The following is a 21,863-nucleotide window of genomic DNA, read 5'->3' on the forward strand; positions in this document are numbered from 1 at the left end:
CAATTGATAGATGTAATTTCAGATAATGATGATATTAGTTATTTTCTTCTGAATGTAATGGCTCCCTGTTCAAACTACCAAAAAGACAGTAATACCATAAACCTCATATCCTCTGGTTTCACAAAACCACACATTCATTCATGTGAATCATAATTCACTCACTCTTCGCTAATTAGAAATAATGTAAACATGAGTGAAACAGGGGAGCCAACCTAATACAAATATCTTAGATGTTGTTGCTGCATTTAGCCAAGTATGCATCCCAACCTTGACAACGGTATTCACGAACGACTTCAGCAGGGTTTACGACTTTTATGATTCCACGACCCACAATTATGATGTCACTACCTCTATCATAGATAACCTGGAACAAAATTTGTTTTAGGCACAAGGTTGGCTAATAAAAGAGTATAGTAATATAAAATGAAGGTCGACATATAGACAAGTGATGTAAAAGCCCATTTGAGCGATCCCTCGAAGAATGGTGTGAACATCAAATCTCTCAAGTTATGGTTGCCAAACCAATACGAAAGTAGTGCAGTATATAGTAAACTTACAGAGTTTGGAGTGTTATATTGCTGGCCAAGAACATCACCACCAGTCACCAATTGCACTCTAAGAGTTGCTTGGATGAAAGCTGGATTTACGGGTGCCCTTGGCCATGATGCTGGATTAACTGAAATGAAGTCAATCACAAAATCAGAATGGTCCTCCGTAATCTTCACCGTGGCAACTGTGTAATCTCCCTTTGCAAAGTTACCGGCTAAGCTCATTTCAGCAAGGAACAACAGGCCCTTACCATATGGCAAACCCTATAAGAGAGAGAGATAGAGTACAAAAGTAGTAAACAGTTAGGAAAAATGAATTATCTGAGCAAAATTAATGCAGAGAGATCTATCAATTCAAAGTTGCATAAACCTTCAACTTTAGTCCGTCAACTATCCCGGGACCAAATATTATATGACAGTTGACAATATCAGCCTAATCGAGTATATGGAATATACCATTGCAAACAGAAGAACAGAGAAGCTAAAGGAAGAGAAATGATACTAACATAAAGAAAAATAAGAAGAAGAAAAAAATGAGCCTGAGCCTGAACCTCACCCTTCATACTGCATTGTTACTATGTTACCAATGTCTACAAACTTGCGATCTTCGAAAATTAGGAAATTATGTTTCTTTGCAATCTTCAATTGGACAAGGCACATGTCAGCTATAACTTCACAATTTCCGGAAGCTTTGCTTGATTTAACTAAAACTCAAGCAGCAATTAAGAATAGATAACAATTTACTATCTCAATCTGCAGCAACATTCATATCAATGCCATCAAGAAATTATAAAATCCATATGAACCAGTAGTCATTAATCATAATTAATATCAAGTTGTACATTGCAAAAAAATGAGTTTAGAGATATACCGAGAGAAGTTTAGAGCCAAAATCTGGAGTGAAATCGGGCAATATATCAACATGGGTTTTCAGTAAACATATCTCCAGCCCAACCTGCATTAAAATGTGTTGATGCACAAAATCAGCGAGGACTTTGGTACAACAGAAAGTGTCAGGTTTTATGACCTTCGCTTGGTTGCTTCGGTCACTAGTGAGGATAAGTACGTAAATGAATAGAGACAGAGAAGCAAACACAAGATGTACGTGGTTCACCCAGATTGGCTACGTCCACGGAGTAGAGGAGTTCTTATTAGTAGTGAAGGGCTTACACAAGTACAAAGGATCAAGCTCTCAATTTAGTGAGTTCTTGTGAATGATTTAACACAAATGGCATTAGCCAATATTGTGGGGGGATGACCCCTATTTATAGAAAAACTTGTAGCTTTGTCACATTGACATGTGTCATGTTATGATTGGTTCTTGATGTTGACACGTGCTGCGCTCTGATTGGCTTCTAATCTTGACACGTGTCGAGTAGTGATTGGCCTCCTGGTCGGAGGGGAACTCTTCTGGGTCTTTGACAGTATAGCGTTGGCCGGTGCTCGGTAGTTTCGGGATTGGTCAAGTATGGTACAAACAGTGCTCCCCTAAGTTCCCGAGTGAGGGAAACTCCTCGGTTGGGGACTTGCAAGATCCAATCCCTTGAGTAATCACGAAACTTCTAAGTACCGAAGTGTGGTCTGATCTTCATCTGCCCTTCTCTGGAAGTACCTTTCCTCCATCCGGGAATGGTGTATTTAGCTGATGTTGACGCACAAGGTAATGTATCAATTTCACTTGAAGCTTAGTTGTAGTTTCGGGCTTAGTCAAGTGTGATACAAACCCTATAGTAGGAGTCCCCCAAGTCGCCGAGCTAGGAGATCTGCCGAAAGAGGTGACAGACAAGGTAAGCAGTCAAACTTCCAAGTAAGCAACCCAGGATCAGAGGTTTGACTTCGGCTTCCGGTTGATTGTTCTCCTTCTCCTTGTCTCTCATTCAACTGCCAGGATAAGGAGAAGCAAATGGATAAGATATGATATGAGATACTTTTGCTTTTCAAGAAGTAACTTTCCACAAGCTTATTCTTGAACTGTGCTGGAGGGTTTTCTGGTGCCCTTCAGAGTATAAGGCCGACTCAAAAATTTGAGGGTCAAAACAAGTCCATCAAATCTAGAGTATGTTCGACCTTGATGATATGGGATACTTTTGCTGTTGACGGAATAATGAATGTGGTATGGAAAGGTGTCGTGCTGTAGTGATCTGTTTCAGCTCACCGTTGAACCTTCTGCTTCAATCTTTTGCATGGCAGAAGTGGTGTGCAACCTTTGCATTTAAATGGTCCTTCAGAACATTCCTTCATAGTGACTCATCCACGCTTGGCAGCTTCAGTGTAAAGAGCCAATATCTGATCAACTGTCATGAGGTATTTGCCGGTGGAATTCGTGACCTTGACAGCAGTTGAGGATGAGTACTCGAGAGCAATGCTAAGTAAGCAACCAGGCAAAGGCTCCAGGCAGTCAGTTCCAAATTGGAGGTTTGATTTCAGGTTCCGACTGACTGCTCTCTTTCTCCTTGTCCTGCAGGTGTGGACAAGGACAAAGACAAAGACAGGGAGAAAGCATGATATGGGATACTCTTGCTTTCGACCCTGATGATATGAGATACTCTTGTTCTTGGTGTGGCTTATTTGCTGAGGCATTATCGGGGGGAAATAAAGCTGAGTATTTCGAGAGGTTATGTTGAGGGTGCCTTTTCGAATGCGAGAAAGGGTTGAGCATTTTTGCAGGTTTTTCTGTCCGTTGAGGAGGGAGGTCAATGTATATAGGGACTTCCCAATAACAAGTAGTAATGCTATTCCTTTACCCTTCTTGGTCACAGCAATGTAGTGGGAGCTGCCAGCTTCACGTGTTTTAATTTTGTCAGAGCACTTTGAAAAAGTGGTATGTGGTATCTGGAAAGCTGATGTTACGTGTGAAGATTACAGACAAGCTTTATCTAAGGAAATCTGGCTCTCGAAGTTCTGAGAGTTGTGCCTCTTCGGTTTTCGAACAAGCAATCCCGTCGAGGATCTGACTCTCGAGATTCGGAAAGCGGTGCTACTCCGGTTTTTTAGAAAGTAATTATGTTGGGAGTCTTTTCTCGAATGTGAGTAAAGGTTGGACGTTCTTGCCAACCTGTCTTGCCGCAAAACACGGAGGTCGACACACATAGGGACTTTCCAGTTGTCAAGCAGTGGTGCTGTTCCTTTACCCTTATGAGTAATAGTAGGGTAGCTGGAACTTCGAAATTCTCGTGCCTAAACTTTGTCAGAGATCTTTGACAAAGTTATATGTGGTACCCGAGGAGTTGATGGTGCATATGGAGAGCGGTGATTGAACAGTAAGATTCACGTGCTTTCTACTTCACCAGAAATCTTCGACAGAGTGCCCGTAATTTCCGCAAAGCTGATTGTGCATGTGACAGGTGCTGACGAGGCTGAAAAAGCAGGTGCTTCTTCGATTTCTGAGATCGGCCCTCGTGGTCTCTGAGCAGCCCAGCTTTTGAGAAAGCAAACGCCTCTTCGATTTCTGAGATCGGCCCTCGTGGTCTCTGAGCAGCCCAGCTTTTGAGAAAGCAAACGCCTCTTCGATTTCTGAGATCGGCCCTCGTGGTCTCTGAGCAGCCCAGCTTTTGAGAAAGCAAACGCCTCTTCGATTTCTGAAGCTCCGTCGAGTGCAGATTTTTATAGAGGCTGACATTAAGTTCCACAGCACACTTGAATCTCTACCAGTAGAAGCTCATTTCTTGCACTTCTAAGATCTTGATTTGTCTGACCTCTTCCTTCTTCAACACATTTGAAAATGTCTGGACCCTCCGACCGTCGTTTTGACTTGAACCTTGGAGAAGAGACAGCCACGCCTTCTCCAGACAACATATGGCGCCCATCCTTCATATCCCCTACTGGTCCCCTTACCGTTGGGGATTCTGTGATGAAGAATGATATGACCGCTGCAGTGGTGGCCAGGAACCTTCTCACTCCCAAAGATAACAGACTACTTTCCAAACGGTCTGATGAGTTGGCTGTTAAGGACTCGCTGGCTTTTAGTGTTCAGTGTGCAGGTTCTGTGTCTAATATGGCCCAACGCCTATTTGCTAGAACCCGCCAAGTTGAATCATTGGCTGCTGAAGCGATGAGTCTCAAACAGGAGATTAGAGGGCTCAAGCATGAGAATAAGCAGTTGCACCGGCTCGCCCATGACTATGCTACAAACATGAAGAGGAAGCTTGACCAGATGAAGGAATCTGATGGTAAGGTTTTACTTGATCATCAGCGATTTGTGGGTTTGTTCCAAAGGCATTTATTGCCTTCGTCCTCTGGGGCTGTACCTGGTAATGAAGCTTCAAATGATGAACCTCCAATGCCTCCTCCTTCTGGGGTTTTGTCAAGTACTGAGGCTCCGGATAACCACCCTCCGGTGCTTTCTTTTTCTGGGGCTCTACCGACTGCTGAGACTTCCCCTAAGCAACCTTTGTGAAGGCTCCCTTTTGTTTGTTTATTTTGACTCATGTATATGTACATATTTGTGGCTTATCGAAAATATTAATAAATAAGCTTTGCTTCATTTCAACATATTGTGTTAAATACACCAAAGCCTTCTTCATAAAGTTCTTTGAATTTTTGCTTTTGTTGAAACCTGTATTGTTGAAGCTTTGTGAGTGAAGCATGTAGTTTGAGGTAGTGTTCCCTTAATTTCCCGAGTGAGGAAAACTTCTCGGTTGGAGACTTGAAAAATCCAAGTCACTGAGTGGTTGTGAGACTGCCGAGTATCAAGGTGCAGTAGCATATGGTGGGAGTCCCCCAAGTCTTCAGGCGAAGAGAGTTGCCGAATGAGGTGTCTCGCGTGTTACTAATTTGTCAAAGTAACGAATCATTGTTTCGATGTCACACATTCGTATATGCTTTATCTAAAAATATTTCCAACTTTTGTGTGTTTGATGCTGCATGCTATTGACTAGACAAGATCAAGTGCAATTAGTAGCTTTTCTCTCTTTTTCATCTTTTCTTTGGTGGAATTGCTTTTCGTTTCCACTAATCAGCCTGAGTGGATGCAAGATAACACCTTTCTCTATAGCTCAGATTGCAAAGTCGTCTTCATGAAAGTTTTTCCTTATCTTGTGAACTACAACATATCCAAATTTGAGATCCATCGGAGTAGTACAACTTCAGAAATTCAAGTATGATGAGTAACTGTTCATCCATGTTCTGTTAATCCGTCAGACTTGTTGTGAGCTTCGAAACTCCATTTTCTCTTGTTCAGATCAACATACTTTCTTCATCGAAGTTGTTCCTCAGCTTGTGAACTACAACATATCCAAATTTGAGATCCCTCGGAGCAGTATAACTCCAGAAATCCAGGTATGATGAATGACTGGTTATTATTTTTCTGTCAACCCGTCAGATTTGTTGTGAGCTTCGAAACTCCATTTTCTCTTGTTCAAATCGGTATGCTTTCTTCATTGAAGTTGTTCCTCAGCTCGTGAACTACAACATATCCAAATTTGAGATCCCTCGGAGCAGTATAACTCCAGAAATCCAGGTATGATGAATGACTGGTTATTATTTTTCTGTCAACCCGTCAGATTTGTTGTGAGCTTCGAAACTCCATTTTCTATTGTTCAGATCGGCATGCTTTCTTCATTGAAGTTGTTCCTCATCGTCTCTTTCATAACATACCAAAACTTCAGAATGAACTAATGGTTAAATATTTCCAGATCTTCGAAACATCACAGCAGCTTCGAAATCTGCAAGAATCCGACTGTCATGTTTGGAGCTTCAACACTTTAATTTCCGTCGCTCAAACAGAAATGGTTCCTTCTTGAAAGTTGTTCATATGCTCAAGAACTATAGGGTGTCCAAAATTCAGCTCCATTGGAGAAGAGCAGAGGTTGCAGAAATTTGATAGATGAAAGGAGGCGGAAGAGGGAGAGAGAGAAAAAGTCTCTTGGGTTGGATTTCTATTTTGGGGCAGATTCCAATTTTTGTAGCACCTTCATTATTGATGAATTGCTTGTACTTTTGTCCATTATGAAACTTGGGACTTTGGCTTGTTGTTGGATCTATTATAATATGTTTGGGAACATATATAAGTGAATAAATAAGAAGGAAAATTTTGGGCCCTTGTGGGTGTAAAACAAAAAATGTTTATGTTTACCCAAGTGTTTTTGTACAAGTTCAAGGGCATCTTGGGTTTTGTGAACAAAATTTGTTTATTTGGAGCAAGGTTTTGTGTTGAAGCTTTGTAGGTGAAGCTTTGGTGTTGAAGCTTTGTAGATGAAGCTTTCGAGGTGAAGCTTTGATGGTGAAGCTTTATAGATGAAGCTTTCTGGGTGAAGCTTTGATGGTGAAGCTTTGTAGATGAAGCTTTGTAGATGAAGCTTTCGAGGTGAAGCTTTGATGGTGAAGCTTTGTAGATGAAGCTTTCTGGGTGAAGCTTTGATGGTGAAGCTTTGTAGATGAAGCTTTGTAGATGAAGCTTTCTAGGTGAAGCTTTGATGGTGAAGCTTTGTAGATGAAGCTTTGTAGATGAAGCTTTCGAGGTGAAGCTTTGATGGTGAAGCTTTGTAGATGAAAGTATGTAGAGGGAGTTTTCTAGGTGAAGATTTTTTAGGTGAAGCTTTGTAGGTGAAGCTTTTTTAAGTGAAGCTTTTCGGGTGAAGTTTTTTTTTGGGTGAAGCTTTGTGGGTGAAGCTTTTTAGGTGAAGCTTTGTGGGTGAAGCTTTGGAGGTGAAGCTTTTCGGGTGAAGCTTTTTGGGTGAAGCTTTTTAGGTGAAGCTTTGTGGGTGAAGCTTTGAAGGTGAAGCTTTTCGGGTGAAGCTTTTTGGATGAAGCTGTTTTTTTTTTTTTTTTTTTTTTGGCGCTTGACACGGTCTTCATTTGCTTGTTTTGTAGTGACTGTGGAAGACGGATTGCTTTCTGATTGAGAAGGGTTCCGGCATCGCTTGCTATGAATGTAAAAGAGTGAGGGCTGAGTTGGCTAAATTACCTCTTTATTGAATTCATTGCCAAATGGCCTTCATTACATAGGATGCCGAACGGCTATAGCTCAACACTTGTACATCGTGAGTCTATTTGTAGTAGTACTTCAAGTGATCAGCGTTCCATGGATGGCCAAGGGTCTTGCCATCGGAGCTTCTAAGTGTGTAAGAGCCAGGGCGACTGATGCCAATGACTTCATACGGTCCATCCCAGTTTGGACTAAGTGTGCCTTCACTCGGGACTCTGTCGCAGAGTAATCTTTTCTTTAAGACCTAGTCTCCTATTTTGAAAGAACTAGGCTTGACCCTAGAGTCATAATAGTTGGAGATGCGCTGCTTGTAGGCGACATTCCTCAAGTGAGCTTGGTTTCTGTGTTCCTCGACTAAATCCAAGTTGAGGGTGAGTTGTTTGTCATTTTCACTTTGAATGTAGTTCTGGACTCGGAATGTTGCTTGCTCGAGCTCAACAGGGACAACCGCCTCTGTGCCAAAGGCAAGTGAGAATGGAGTTTCTCCTGTTGAAGTCCGATATGAAGTGCGATATGACCAAAGAACTTGGGGTACAAATTCTGGCCAACAGCCTTTAGCTTTGTCCAAGCTGGTTTTCAAAGTGCGCTTGATTATTTTGTTGATGGCCTCAACTTGTCCATTAGACTGGGGATGAGCTGGAGAGGCAAAGCATAAGTTGATGTTGAACTTAGAGCAGAACAACCTGAACTTCTTGTTGTCAAACTGTCGCCCATTGTCAGTGACTATCGCATTGGGAATGCCGAATCTACAAAGGATGTTCTTCCACACGAAGTCTTCTATCTTTGCCTCAGTAATGGTTGCCAAGGGTTCTACTTCGGCCCACTTTGTGAAGTAGTCCACTGCAACGACTGCGTAACAGACTTTGCCCTTCCCTGCCGGCATTGGGCCGATCAAATCAAGTCCCCACTGGGCGAAGGGCCAAGGGCTGATCATAGGAGTAAGAGGCTCTGGAGGGGAATGAGGAATAGTTGCATATCGTTGACATTTGTCACATGAGCGGGATACTTTGATGGCATCCTGGTGGAGTGTTGGCCAGTAATATCCTTGGCGAAAAGTCTTGTGTGCTAGGGACCGAGATCCAGCATGATCTCCACAGACTCCCTCATGTATTTCCCGAAGGACGATTTCCGCCTCGGCAGGCGTAAGACACCTTAAGTATGGGAGGCTAAAACCTCGCTTATAGAGTTGATCATTGATGATCAGGTAGCGGGTAGACTTGTATCGAATTTGCTTAGCCTGGACTTTATCATTTGGGAGGGTGCCATGAGCAAGGAAATTATAGATCGGGGTGATCCAACTATCCCCCTGTTGTAAGTTGCATACTTCTGCGGCCATGGTGCTTGGTGTTGCCAACAGTTCGACATGAATTTTTCTTCCAATCTTGTCTTCCACAGCTGAGGCGAGGCGAGCCAGGGCGTCTGCATGACTGTTTGCCGCTCGAGGAACTTGGGTGATCTGGTAGTGGAAGTGCTTGAGCAAAAGTTGTGTTTGCGCAAGATATGCTGCCATGGAGCTGTCCTTAGCATCAAAGTTGTTGGTAACCTGGTTGACCACTAATTGGGAGTCACTGAAAATATCAATTTGTTTAACCCCGAGGTGTTTGGCCAAACGTAATCCTGCTAGAAGAGCTTCATACTCGGCCTCATTGTTTGATGCCTTGAATTTGAAACGAAGAGCATACTCCATTGCTACTTTGTCGGGCGTAGTCAAGACTAGTCCCGCTCCACAGCCCTGTTGGTTGGATGAGCCATCAACATACAGACTCCATGCTGAGGTCGTTGATTCTACTTTCTGAGCTTCCGATGGTAATGAAGCTACCGCTTCAGCTGTAGAAGCTACCGCTTCAGCTGTAGAAGCAATGTCAACAGGATATGTGAAGTCGGCGATGAAATCTGCTACTGCTTGACCTTTTTCGGCTGGTTTTGGTTGGTAGGAGATATCAAACTCACCCAATGCTATCGCCCATTTGATCATTCGCCCAGACGTGTCAGGACTCTGGAGTATCTGTCGAAGAGGGTGATTGGTAAGCACGATGATGGCGTGTGCTTGGAAATAAGGGCGAAGTTTCCGAGCAGACATGACCAATGCTAGAGCTAATTTCTCAATGTTGGAGTATCGTGTCTCCGCATCTTGTAGGGCCTTGCTAGCGTAGTAGACGGGCCGTTCGACACCACTGTCCATTCGAATAAGAACAGAACTGACTGCTGAAGCCGAAACCGATAGATAGATGATGAGAGTGTCACCAACTTCTGGTTTGGAGAGCAGAGGGGCTTTACTCATGTACTCTTTGAGGTTCCTGAATGCCTTGGCACATTCCTCCGTCCATGTAATGTACTTCTTATTTCCCTTGAGTGCTTTGAAGAAAGGAGCACATCTGTCTGTGGCCTTAGAGATGAATCTGGTTAAGGCTGCCACATTGCCAGTAAGGCTTTGGATGTCTTTTGAAGTTATTGGCTCTTTCATGTCGAGGATTGCTTTGATCTTTTCAGGGTTAGCTTCAATGCCTCGTTGGCTAATCATGAAGCCTAAGAATTTGCCAGAGCCCACGCCGAAGGCACATTTGTTGGGGTTCAACCTCATTCGATACCTCTTTAGAATGGTGAAAGTTTCAGATAGGTCGGTGATGTGTTGGTCAGCATGTTTGCTTTTGACTAGCATATCATCAACGTAAACTTCCATGTTCTTCCCAATTTGTTCGGCGAACATTGAATTGACCAGTCTCTGATAAGTTGCTCCTGCATTCTTTAGGCCGAAAGGCATGACTTTATAGCAATATAGTCCCCTGTCAGTAGTGAAGGCCGTGTGTTCTTGGTCTGAGGGGTTCATGAGGATTTGGTTGTATCCTGAATAAGCGTCCATAAAGCTCAAGAGCTCACACCCTGCCGTAGAGTCTATAAGCCTGTCAATAAGAGGAAGAGGGAAACTATCTTTCGGACACCCTTTGTTTAGGTCGGTGTAGTCAACACACATCCTCCACAAGACCTTTTGAAGCGAAAGACTTTCTTTGGTCGGATTTTTCCTAACAAGGACCACATTTGCTACCCATGTCGGGTAATTGACTTCGCGGACAAAGCCTATGCCTTTGAGTTTTTCAACTTCTGCTTTCATTGCCTCGTATCGTTCAGCGTCATAAGATCTTCGCTTCTGTCTCACCGGCTTGATCTTGGGGTCAATACTCAAACGATGACAGATGACATCGGGAGAGATGCCTGGCATGTCCTCGTATGACCAGGCGAAGACTTCAGTGTTCTCTTTCAAAAAAGATATCAATGCTAACCGAAGGGGTGGTGACAATGTGGTGCCAATCTTCACCATGCGATCTGGATAATCTCTTGAGATAGGTACCTTCTCCAACTCTTCAGCAGGTTGGGCTTGCTGGGTGAAAGAGTCATCTCGAGGATCATCGGGTTGATTGTTGCTATCAGGAAGATCCAAGTTCGCTTCATCTAGGCTGGTCTTTGTGACTTGGTCATGTACAGACAGGGTTTCCTTGGGTCCGGGCAAGTGTTGTTGCTTAACTGAAGTGTTGTAACATGATCGTGCACTAAGCTGATCTCCTCTGATGTAGCCGTTGCCATGGGGGGTTGGAAATTTCATCAACAGCATATGCGTGGATACCATAGCCTTGAGATCATTGATGCCTGTGCGCCCAAAGATGACATTGTATGTCGTTGGGCAGTCAACCACTAGGAAGTTAGTGGTAATGGTAGCCGTGTAAGGGCCTGTACCAATAGTAAAGGGTAAATGTATGCTCCCTAAGGGTTGCACGATATCACCGGAGAAGCTTATCAGAGGAGAAATCGAGCGATCGAGCAAGTGTTCAGCTACACTGAGTGCCCTGAAAGCTTCGGCAAACATGATATTGACCGAAGCCCCTGTGTCTACGAGGATTCGTCGAACATCAAAGTTGGCTATGTGAGCCTCCACGATCAATGGGTCATTATGAGGGTAGATGATGCCTCTTTCTTCCTCAGGGTAGAAACATATCGGATCCCAGTTAGGCTTTTGATACTTCCCTCCCCTGATGTCTTCCACGTGAAACACTTGGTGACCAGGCCTCAGAATTCGTTCACTGTTTTTCATGGCCCTATTGGAAGATTCAGATATGGGTGTGCCGCCGCTTATGGAATATATGACATTCACCTGGCGTTGGTTACGGTTATCCCTTTGAGGGTGAAGGAGGAATTGATCAATTTTTCCTTCTCGTGCCAAAGCTTCAATACGATCACGGAGGATGATACATTTCTTGCTATCATGGCCGTTATGCTCATGGTAGCAACAAAACATGCCCGCGTTATTCGGGGGCGTGTAATCTGGGTGCCTCAGCTTTGGCTTTGGTATCAGGTGAGCTATGCTGGGGTAAATGGCCGCGCATGTGGCATTCAAGGGCGTGTATGTCTCATACCTTGGGGTAGGGGGTATCTTGACGCGGGTTTGACCCACTGCATTGACTGCCTGGGGGCGAGCGTTATTGTGGCGATACCCTTGGTTATCGGGATAGTGTCCCTTACTCTTTTTACTGAAATGAGAGTGGTGAGGATGGAAATCCTTCCTCTTGCCTTGAAATTGATATGTCTGTTGATTCGGCGAAGCATTATGCAAGGCATGGGGAGGTGCCACTGCTGTTTGGAAAGTCGAGGTCTTCTCATTTAGGTGAGTCTGGCTTCCACCTCCCACTTGTTGATAAAGGATGGTTGTAGGGGGTTTCTCCTGATATGTCTTTGCCTCGGCGGAGGCATGGTTATAAGCATGCGCCATCACCTCAGAGTAAGTCTTCCAAGTATTGGCATTGATCATGTATTTAAAGAAACAATCACGTAGGCCTGCCGTGAAGGCTTTGAGGGCAGTCTTGTCGTCTGCCTCGGCACACCGGGAGTATTCATGGCTGAAGCGGCCAGCATACATACGTAATGACTCGTCTGGCTTCTGGCGGATAGTGTACAGGTCATTTGCAGAGTGCAAGCGATCGGTTTGGAAAATGTGTTGGGAAACAAATAGTTTTCTCAATTCCTCAAATGAGTCTACCGTCTCAGGTGTAAGACGACAATACCAATTTAGAGCTCCGCCAGAGAGGGTGGAGGGGAAGAGAAGACATCGCTCTTCGTTGGTGTGCATCCGGTATGCCATGGTGGACTCAAAGAGGTTAAGGTGCTCAATCGGGTCCTCTTTTCCAGTATAAAGTTGCAAGCCAAGCTTTTGCTTTGTCTTTGCTTGAAGGGGGGTGTTGAGGATCCTCCTTGTAAGAGGGCCAGGCCTGGGTTGGTTCCAGTCAGGTATTTCAGCCTGACGTTCAGCCTTCAACTTGTTTACTTCCTCAAGAAGTTGTAGGACAAGGGGGTCCTGAGCGGAGTTATGTGCCACTGGAGCTTTCTTTCGTAAATCTCCATCTCCTCTTGGAATTAGGAAGGTTTGATCAAGGGCATGTGATTTTTCCCTGGACTCGCTGTACTGGCTTCCAGGGTATGTCTGTCGGAACACCTCTGAGTCCCCTGTACCCTTATGTCTCTCTAGGACTTGTTGCCCCTTCCCCAAATTGGTGGCCGGCTTGGGCCGTGGCAGGGGACCGAGTCTCTCAGAAATCCTTGGGTCATTAATCTTTGAGCTTATATGGATGGAATTCTCTCGACGTTGCTTCAGGAAATCCCGACAATCGCGAAAGACGGCTTTCGATCCTTCTGCCCCTTCAGCAAAGAGGTGTCTCCCTCCACTTCTCATGGTTCGGGTCGAAGCAACTGGGTTAAGAGAAGCCTCATGTTGATTATCAAGTCGAGGGGTAATCTGTTCCCTATCAGGGATATCTATGTCGAATGCATGTGACCCTCCATGTTGGAGGGCACCCAGTTGATGGTTGACTTCCACGGGGGCAACAAGCTCGCGTGTCTGAGCTTGCCTAGCTTCGTGGAGTGTCTCGAAGAGCTTCTCATATTGCTCCTGGAGGACCTCATTCCTCATTGCTATCTTGTTGTTCTGAGCTTCCAACTCATCGACTTTAGCTTGAAGAAGAACTCGTTTTCCTTCCTTCTTTCGTTGTTTCGCACTATGTGCAAGGGGGGTGTCATTCTGTGTGTTGTGGCTTCCTTCGCTTCCCATGTTGGAGAGGGATGCCTGGTCAAAAGAAAGTGTACGAATGATAGAAACCAGCTTGACACAGCTGAAGAGAGTAGGAATAAGTGTCGTTTCCCACAGACGGCGCCAAATGTTGATGCACAAAATCAGCGAGGACTTTGGTACAACAGAAAGTGTCAGGTTTTATGACCTTCGCTTGGTTGCTTCGGTCACTAGTGAGGATAAGTACGTAAATGAATAGAGACAGAGAAGCAAACACAGGATGTACGTGGTTCACCCAGATTGGCTACGTCCACGGAGTAGAGGAGTTCTTATTAGTAGTGAAGGGCTTACACAAGTACAAAGGATCAAGCTCTCAATTTAGTGAGTTCTTGTGAATGATTTAACACAAATGGCATTAGCCAATATTGTGGGGGGATGACCCCTATTTATAGAAAAACTTGTAGCTTTGTCACATTGACATGTGTCATGTTATGATTGGTTCTTGATGTTGACACGTGCTGCGCTCTGATTGGCTTCTAATCTTGACACGTGTCGAGTAGTGATTGGCCTCCTGGTCGGAGGGGAACTCTTCTGGGTCCTTGACAGTATAGCGTTGGCTGGTGCTCGGTAGTTTCGGGATTGGTCAAGTATGGTACAAACAAAATGTATAGAGTATACCATCAGTAACCATCACAATCATAGATATTCATCTATCCCCCACTCCCTAGTTCGAATCTGTATCAAAAAATTCTATGATGATCCACCATTCTATACTCTGAGGTGTTTAACCATTAGATCTTGATCTTTGTATCTTTGACCGAAAATCTAACAGTTACAACGTATACTTGGAAATCTCATTCGTGTCATAAAAATTGGCCTCATCCGTATGATGTAACATTCGTTTATCTCCAAACCTGCATGGCAGTTCATAGTCTAACTTCTTGGTAACGCCCACGTGCATCAAAGAGGTCAACTTCTTGTCTCCAACGATACAGTTCAAATCAGCAGATGCTTTCATAAATTTTCAGGGAAAATTAAAAAATTCCAAGAAAATCTCACATTCTCAGCAATGTCGAGCAATTCCTTGACAGTCCCAACATCGGCAGCCACACATAGATTGCTCTGCTTCTGCACTATCACCTCGAAAAGCCGCTTCCTCGTGGGATTCTTCGACACCTTCGCTCTCTCCTCAAACGACAAACCTTTAACCCTAACTTTCTCTACGTTTGTTGAAACAATCGGCGGCGGGCCACCTTCCGATTCACCTCCACAAACTTCAAAACAATCCCCTCCATATCCTCCGCGACCTTCCCATTCTTCTTCAACACCCTCACCATCTCGCTCAGTCGAAACAGCGAGTGCAATCGAATCACGTTCTCCTCCAAATTCTCCCTACCTCTTTGCTCCTGATCAATGAGAACGACGACGTCTTGGACCTTCAGCCCTGCGGTGCGTAAGGGCACAGCCGTCTCCAAAACCAACGCGCCGCTTGTAACCAAGTCCTCAATTATGAGGCAGACTTGTTCGGGCTTGAAGACGCATTCGATAGCCTTGGCTATTCCGTAGTCCTTGACCTCCTTACAGCGCATGAGCATGGGAAGGTCTTGGCATATGCTGATGCACGTGGCGATGGAGAGGACGGTGTAAGGCACACCGCAGATGAGGTCGTAGCGTGTCGATGATGGGGCAGTGGTGATTAGGGTTTGGGAGATTTGGCTGAGGAGGGAGGGGTATGATACGATAAGGCGGAGGTCTATGTAGATTGGGGAGAAGATACCGGATTTGAGTTTGAAGTTGCCGAACTTGACAGCGGCGATTTCGTGGAGTTTGAGGATGAGGGACTCGGTAGACAGCAAAGACGCCATTCTGATAAGGCGATGGCGGCGGAGGACTACTTTTGCTGTGAGAATATACAGCTGTAAAATAAAGTTGTTAAATGTTTGGTAAACCTTTTTTTGTAAAAGTGCTTTTAATAAAAAAAATAGTATTTGAGTGTTTGGTAAATTTTTATATAAATTGCTTTGAATATGTTAAATGACTAAAAAAATAATATTTAATGTGATATAATAATTGTCAAAGACAATAATGTAGGTACAAAAATAGTAATTTTGTAAAACATGTGGGAGTATACTTTTCATTTGAAAAGTTCATTAAATGAGCATTGATTACAATATTTTGAAAGAAAAAAAAGTATTTTTTTTAGAAGCATGGTAGACACTACCTCTGCTTTTCTACTTTAATTGATAGTAGTTTAAAAAAAAAAATTTTTGTTTTACAAAACACTTTTTAATAAACTGTTTTTTTTTTTTTTTTAAAGTACCACAATCCCGAATCAACCCTTAATGTATCAATAAGTTGTGGTAGGCAAATCCCAAGTCCCTGAAGAAGTTGGGCTATAGCCTATAGCTAATTTGGGCTCTCAAGTTGGGCCGTCTGCTGTTGGATGGTATTTGGGAGGTCACCAATGTGCAAAATCTTTTTTGGAATCATTTATTTATTCATTATTCATTTGTTCTTAATTTTAATTCTCAAATCATTTCACCCTTAACACACACAAATTTCACAAATCATTTCATCATTCCCTACTCATAGGCCCTTTCAAGCCATTATTACCATAATTTCTGTGCTTACTTTTTAGATAATCAAAAGGCTTACAAGCCAACTAAAATGTTCACTTCTTAAACATATTTTCAAATTTATTTATCCTTCAAATCTTTATATTGTCCAAAACTGAATGGAAGCCAAACCTGCTAAACCAAATCGAACCAAACAACACCCAATGGGCCACTAGTAGCTTGGTTTGGTTCGATTTCACTTTGCAGGTTTAGTTAAAATCTAATTAAATGAAACCGTATTTCATAGTAGTTAACAAGAAAAAAAATTGATGGTTCAATAGTAAAAGAGAAAGTGTTAACATGCACGAACTTTTGATCTCATAGAGGCAACTTGTTTAGTTACGTTTCTTTCAACATATTTGGGCTTCAAGTTGGGTTTAACTAGTTTTGGATTGAAACTAGGTTAATGGTTAATTGGAAATTGCGCTTGAAAAAGAAATGCCCAACATAAATAAATAAAATATTAATTTACATATCCGTTCACTTTTTGAACCACTAAAACTAAAACCCAACCAATAATTTTATGTTCAATTTGATTTTTTTAGTTTCAGTTTGATTTTCATTTGATTTGGTCTTTTTCAATTTCAATTCAATATTCGATTCAATTTTTTTTTTTCGATTTTCGATTTTTCGAGCCCCCCTCTAATTCTGGCTGTCCACACTAGGGTGAACAGAAAGAATCTCTCTCTTTTCTGGGATCAACGCACGCTTTCCCTCCCCCCACTTAAAATAATTGCCATTTGTTTTCTTGGTAAAGGGAAAAAACAATCCCAAAAGTAAGCAAGCGACCCCATAACCATATAAAATTAAGAACACCCACACTCCTTCCTCCTCTGAGTCAGTCGGTCTCTCTCCTGCCAAATATTTTTCACAGATTGCACTTTCTCGCACTCTAATCCAACCTTTCTTTAATCCAAAAAACCCCATTTGTTATAGTACATTGCTGTCTCTGATACTCCATCTCTCTCTCTCTCTCTCTCTCTCTCTCTCTCTGTCCACCCACATTCATTTGGAAATTCCCTCCTACCCTGCAAGCAAAAGCAGCTTTCACCTTTTCTGTGGGTCTCTCTCTCTTGTTTCTGGGATTGTGTGCTTTTACTCATTGAGATCTGCTTAAAAATGGGCTACTCACCAGGCACTTTCACCTACTCCAGAGAGCCACCCAATGCTCCTCCTCCTCTTCCTCTACACACTTCCTCCTCTTTAGCCATACATCACCATTACTACAATGACCACAGACTCAAAACCCTTGTAAAGAAAATGTTCAGGCAGCTTGGTCTGGCCTGCTTTCTCCCACCTCCTCGCCGGAGGACGACCAACCAGAAGACCCCATTTGATGACGACGGCAACAATGGCGGCAACAGCAGCAACAACAACAAGAAGATAAATTTAGAGCACAACAAAGCGTGGCTGCTGGCGGAGTCCGGCGGGTGTGGGGCGGAGTTGGCAAATGCCGATCCCCAATCGGTTCACTCCTCTTTCAGGTTCAGCTTCTGCTCTCAGGTCGAGCTGGAATCCATGAACATGAGCTCCTCAAACGCTGCAACGGTTCTAATGGTGAATTTGGGAGATGGGTTGTCTGAATCCAAAGCTAAAGAGATGCAATGGAGGAGATTTGAGTCGTTGGAGAGGAGCATATCCCCAGTGGCTCACACGCTGATCAGATTTAGCTACGGTGAAATTCTCGCAGCTACTCGTAATTTTTCGAAAGGTAATCAAATGCGTTTGTTTTGTTTGAATCAAAATTTGATCTTTTATTGTATGAGATTGTAATGGAATTTGTTGTTCTGGGTAGGTAGAGTTTTAGGGAGAGGAGCTTTGAGCTGTGTGTTTAGAGGCAGAGTTGGGATTTTGAGAACTGCTGTGGCGATCAAGCGATTAGACAAGGAAGATAAAGAGTCTGCTAAGGCATTTTGTAGAGAGCTGATGATTTCTAGCTCTCTTCACCACCCAAATGTAACACCTCTTGCGGGATTTTGCATCGATCCAGAGGAGGGTTTGTTTTTGGTTTATAAGTATGTCTCCGGGGGAAGCTTGGAGTGTCATTTACATGGTGAGTTCTCTTGCTTCGGTCTTTTGAACTCGAATTTGATTTGAATTTGGTGAGTTTTTTTAGTGATTTATGACACATACACATTTGCAGAGAAAAAGAGGGGAGTTAAGGGCTCTGCAACACTTCCTTGGTTCGTAAGGCACAAGGTTGCTATTGGAATTGCTGAGGCAATTGCATATCTGCATAATGGAACTGAACGCTGTATTGTTCACAGAGATATCAAACCCTCGAACATTCTCCTTTCGTCCAAGAAAACTGCCAGGGTAAATGGAGAGCAATTTTATGGACTTCATTCTGGTTTGAAATTGAATCTTTTGATTGATTGACTGCGGTTTATCGACATTGCTTGCAGCTATGTGATTTTGGATTAGCCACTTGGACTTCCGCACCTTCCGTCCCTTTCCTTTGCAAAACTGTCAAAGGAACATTTGGGTATGATCTTGAGGAAACTTGACCATAAAGAAACACTTTTTTCCTGTTGCTTGTACCATAAAGATATTTCTTTTTATTCATTGCACAATTTTTAAATGGCGTGTGCAGTTACTTGGCTCCTGAGTATTTCCAGCACGGGAAAATATCCGATAAAACTGACGTGTATGCTTTTGGGGTGGTCTTGCTGGAATTGATAACTGGTAGGAAGCCGATTGAAGAAAGAAGGCCACAAGGAGAAGAAAACTTGGTTCTATGGGTAGGTGTATCTTTCTATCTTCTTTTTGTGCCTTTAGCTCTTTTTTTACTATGTGATGGTGAATTGATGGGCCCTTGATTGCTTCTCATGCTCGACATAGTTTCTTTTCTTGTAATAGCTTATTCTTCTATGACAAAGCGATATTCTATTCTAATCTAATTTATAGGAAGTGGGATTCAAACACAGGTGTAAGGGGAAGACACACTATCCTGGCTAATTGGCCTAACCCACGTCTCCTTAGAAGTTTATTATAAACTTTTTTAAGAACATTCATTCATTCAATCGGGTTGCTTACTCCCTTGGATAGACACTTTGCTTGGCGAGGGTTTTGTCTACCAACCACATCACTTTCTGAGAATCAAATTTCTTGAATCATTCTGTAAACCCTCTGTATGGTGTTTCGTGAAAGCCACCAAAACTTCTTGTTTAAAATATGAACGATGTATGGTTGCTATAAGTTATAACTCACACGTGTCAACTTCCGTTTTTAATCAGGCAAAGCCCCTCTTGTGTAAAGGGAAAGGAGCTATTGAGGAGCTGCTTGATCCACATATAAAATGCACTTCGAGAAATTCAAATCAAATAGCCCGGATGATTGAAGCTGCAGCTGCCTGCATAACGAGTGAAGAATCCCGAAGACCGAGCATTTGTGAGATAATGGCAATACTTAAAGGTGAAGAAGAATGTATCGTTTCCAAGAGGAAGAGGCCTAGTTTTCTGGGGAGTGGACTGGTCATTGATTGTCATTCTCAGTTACAGCAAACGAAAAGCGAGGTGCAGAATCACCTAGCTTTGGCTATGCTAGGAGTTTCCGAGTTTGAAGACGATGATCACCTTTGCGCTTGTTGATACATTGCACCGGAACTATCTGGATTTTTCAGTTCTTAGATTTGTTGTTGCTTGCTTGAACTCTGAACAGAGTGGTATGCTAGAAGTGAGTACGAGAGTTGATATTGTAGGTAGGAATAGGAGTCTGCTGTGTATATATCTTCCATGTACCTGTCCCTATCCAACTATTCTAACAGGAAAATTGTAACACATTTTTCTTCTTTTTTTAGTTTAAAAATTTTGTGTCATTGTCATCTTAACTTGTAAGCGAAATATCATAGCTTCGAATCTCGTGGAGGGTGAGTTCATTATGAATACCTTTTTCACAATGGTACGAAGAACGACGCTTGCAGCTCACGTTTGCTTGAGAGATTTCGTAAGAAGAAAACTGGCCCGAGTTAGACATGATTTTTAAGATTTTCGTTGAACAATGGCTATTTCTCCAAAACTGAAGCTATTATTAAACTCAAAAATCTCACTTGCAAAGAAGGTTATGGCATCTTGTTGGACAACCATTAAGCCTTGAAACTCGAAAGCTAACTTCTAAGAGCATCTTTGATGGAGATTTCAAAAAATAAATGTCAAATGTTAATTTGATGGCTGTTGTGACAATATCAGATTTTCTCTTCCTTCAGCCCATATATTTTCTGTTACAAATATTATCTATAAGACCTATGTTAAAAATAAATTAATTAAAATAAAATTTCAAGATTTATAATTTGTGGATTAACAAGATCTACACAATAAAATATTTTTAAAAAAAATTAATCGAAAACACCTTTTCTTAAATGCCTAATTTGACAATAGAATTGACATATTGATTGAAATTTCTTCCTACCTTCAAATTTGATTGCGTAGCGTTTCACTTAAAATTTAGTATCTCATTTAGAGATGGTGTATAACATTTGATCCTTGATGGCAATTAGCTGGAACATTTGATATTTGACGTGCCATTAATTCAAGTCTCAAGGTTTTTGGTTATGGTATAAATAGGACATGTGGTCTGGTTTTTGGTTACAGTGTCACATCAAACGTGATTTTATTGGCCAATTGCCAAATTTTAGCCAAATTTTGCCATTTACAGGCAGCATTTTCTAAATAAATAAAATTAACGTCCATGCACATGTAACATGATATGTAGATACATTGACTTCCTATACATTTTTCGATGTACACTTGAATTTGGGGTCATATGCATTTTATATATACATATATATACACACACACACACAAGCAAACAACATTTAGTTTTCTTTTCTTTTTTTTATGAAAATTATGGTAAACAACTTGTAATTTTTTTTTTTGCCTATATAAAATATATGAAAATAATTATAAAGTGGAGTTTGCAGTTTAAGTGATTAAAAGCATGTGTTCATAGTTTCAAAGTCATGTGTTTCAGTTTCTCATTTGCGAGCACAACTCATATATAAATAAATAAATATACCAAGATATCATTTGGCATGTGTACACTTAAACAAATGGTACCATATGTATGGTATGGGAAAATAAGAAGTTTACAGTCCAACTACCAAATCATTTCTATTCAAGAAAAATTGAATTAAAACAGAAACACACAACACATTAAAGAGAATGGCATAAACAAATTAATAAAATTGAAGATGAACATTGCCACTAAAATATCTTGGCAACATCCTTAATTAAACCACGGTTAGCTAGAGCAAAATCCAAGTACTCCTTGTACGAAATGAAGCCATCACCATCTGTATCAATCTCCGCCATCATAAACTTCACTTCATCTGGTTGAACACAGCCTAGTGTTTTTAATGCATCTCCTAGCTCGGTTGCAGAAATTAGGCCATCGCCGTTGGTGTCAAACCGCTTGAAAATTCTCTCTCGATCAGCCTTTTCTTTAGGATCTTCTTCAGCCATTTTTTACAATGGTTAGATCAAAATGTGTTTTCTCTAGGTCGAGTTTTGGTTTCTTGATGATTAATGAATGTGAAATTGAGATGTAAAAGCAAATATTGTTCTGCGATAAATGAATGAAGTGACCGATAAAAAGTTTGGTTCTTAAAGAGACGGTTTTCTAAAAGGGTAAGGTAGTCCTTCAAATTAGGGGTTTGAAAATGAGTTGCGGATACTTGCCTATGAAACTTTCAACAGTTTTACCCAAATAAGGAAAAAGAATTTTTCTAA

At 42.1% G+C, this 21,863-nt stretch overlaps 2 protein-coding genes, 1 long non-coding RNA gene and 1 pseudogene across 3 annotated transcripts; 2 read left to right on the forward strand and 2 right to left on the reverse strand.

Moving 5' to 3' along the window:
* Nucleotides 1-226: 226 nt before the first annotated feature.
* LOC126611969 (uridine 5'-monophosphate synthase-like) lies at nt 227-15,387 on the reverse strand (annotated as a pseudogene).
* LOC126611515 (uncharacterized) lies at nt 5,866-7,033 on the forward strand. Its single transcript, XR_007618880.1, has 3 exons — nt 5,866-6,006; nt 6,182-6,754; nt 6,853-7,033. It is a non-coding gene; the product is annotated as an uncharacterized LOC126611515 (long non-coding RNA).
* Nucleotides 15,388-16,909: 1,522 nt separating the features above from the next.
* Nucleotides 16,910-19,960, forward strand: LOC126611503 (probable serine/threonine-protein kinase PBL7). Its single transcript, XM_050279802.1, has 6 exons — nt 16,910-17,848; nt 17,933-18,190; nt 18,281-18,453; nt 18,543-18,622; nt 18,731-18,878; nt 19,374-19,960. The coding sequence occupies exons 1-6, from the start codon at nt 17,257-17,259 to the stop codon at nt 19,725-19,727; spliced, it is 1,605 nt and encodes a 534-aa protein (XP_050135759.1). The 5' UTR covers nt 16,910-17,256; the 3' UTR covers nt 19,728-19,960.
* Nucleotides 19,961-21,099: 1,139 nt separating this feature from the next.
* On the reverse strand, nt 21,100-21,717 carry LOC126611510 (polcalcin Bet v 4-like). The gene has a single exon (XM_050279816.1). The coding sequence runs from the start codon at nt 21,594-21,596 to the stop codon at nt 21,339-21,341; it is 258 nt and encodes an 85-aa protein (XP_050135773.1). The 5' UTR covers nt 21,597-21,717; the 3' UTR covers nt 21,100-21,338.
* Between the last annotated feature and the right edge of the window lie 146 nt (nt 21,718-21,863).

The sequence above is a fragment of the Malus sylvestris genome, chromosome 17 (genome assembly GCF_916048215.2).
Source record: "Malus sylvestris chromosome 17, drMalSylv7.2, whole genome shotgun sequence".
Classification (NCBI taxonomy): Eukaryota; Viridiplantae; Streptophyta; class Magnoliopsida; order Rosales; family Rosaceae; genus Malus; species Malus sylvestris.

Bases quoted from the DNA above. Each gene is read 5' to 3' on its own strand.
- LOC126611503 (XM_050279802.1), top strand. From the start codon at position 17,257: ATGGGCTACTCACCAGGCACTTTCACCTACTCCAGAGAGCCACCCAAT. The intron at 18,454-18,542 runs GTAAATGGAGAG...CATTGCTTGCAG, and splicing joins CGTCCAAGAAAACTGCCAGG to CTATGTGATTTTGGATTAGC. The intron at 18,623-18,730 runs GTATGATCTTGA...TGGCGTGTGCAG, and splicing joins ACTGTCAAAGGAACATTTGG to TTACTTGGCTCCTGAGTATT.
- LOC126611510 (XM_050279816.1), bottom strand. From the start codon at position 21,596: ATGGCTGAAGAAGATCCTAAAGAAAAGGCTGATCGAGAGAGAATTTTC.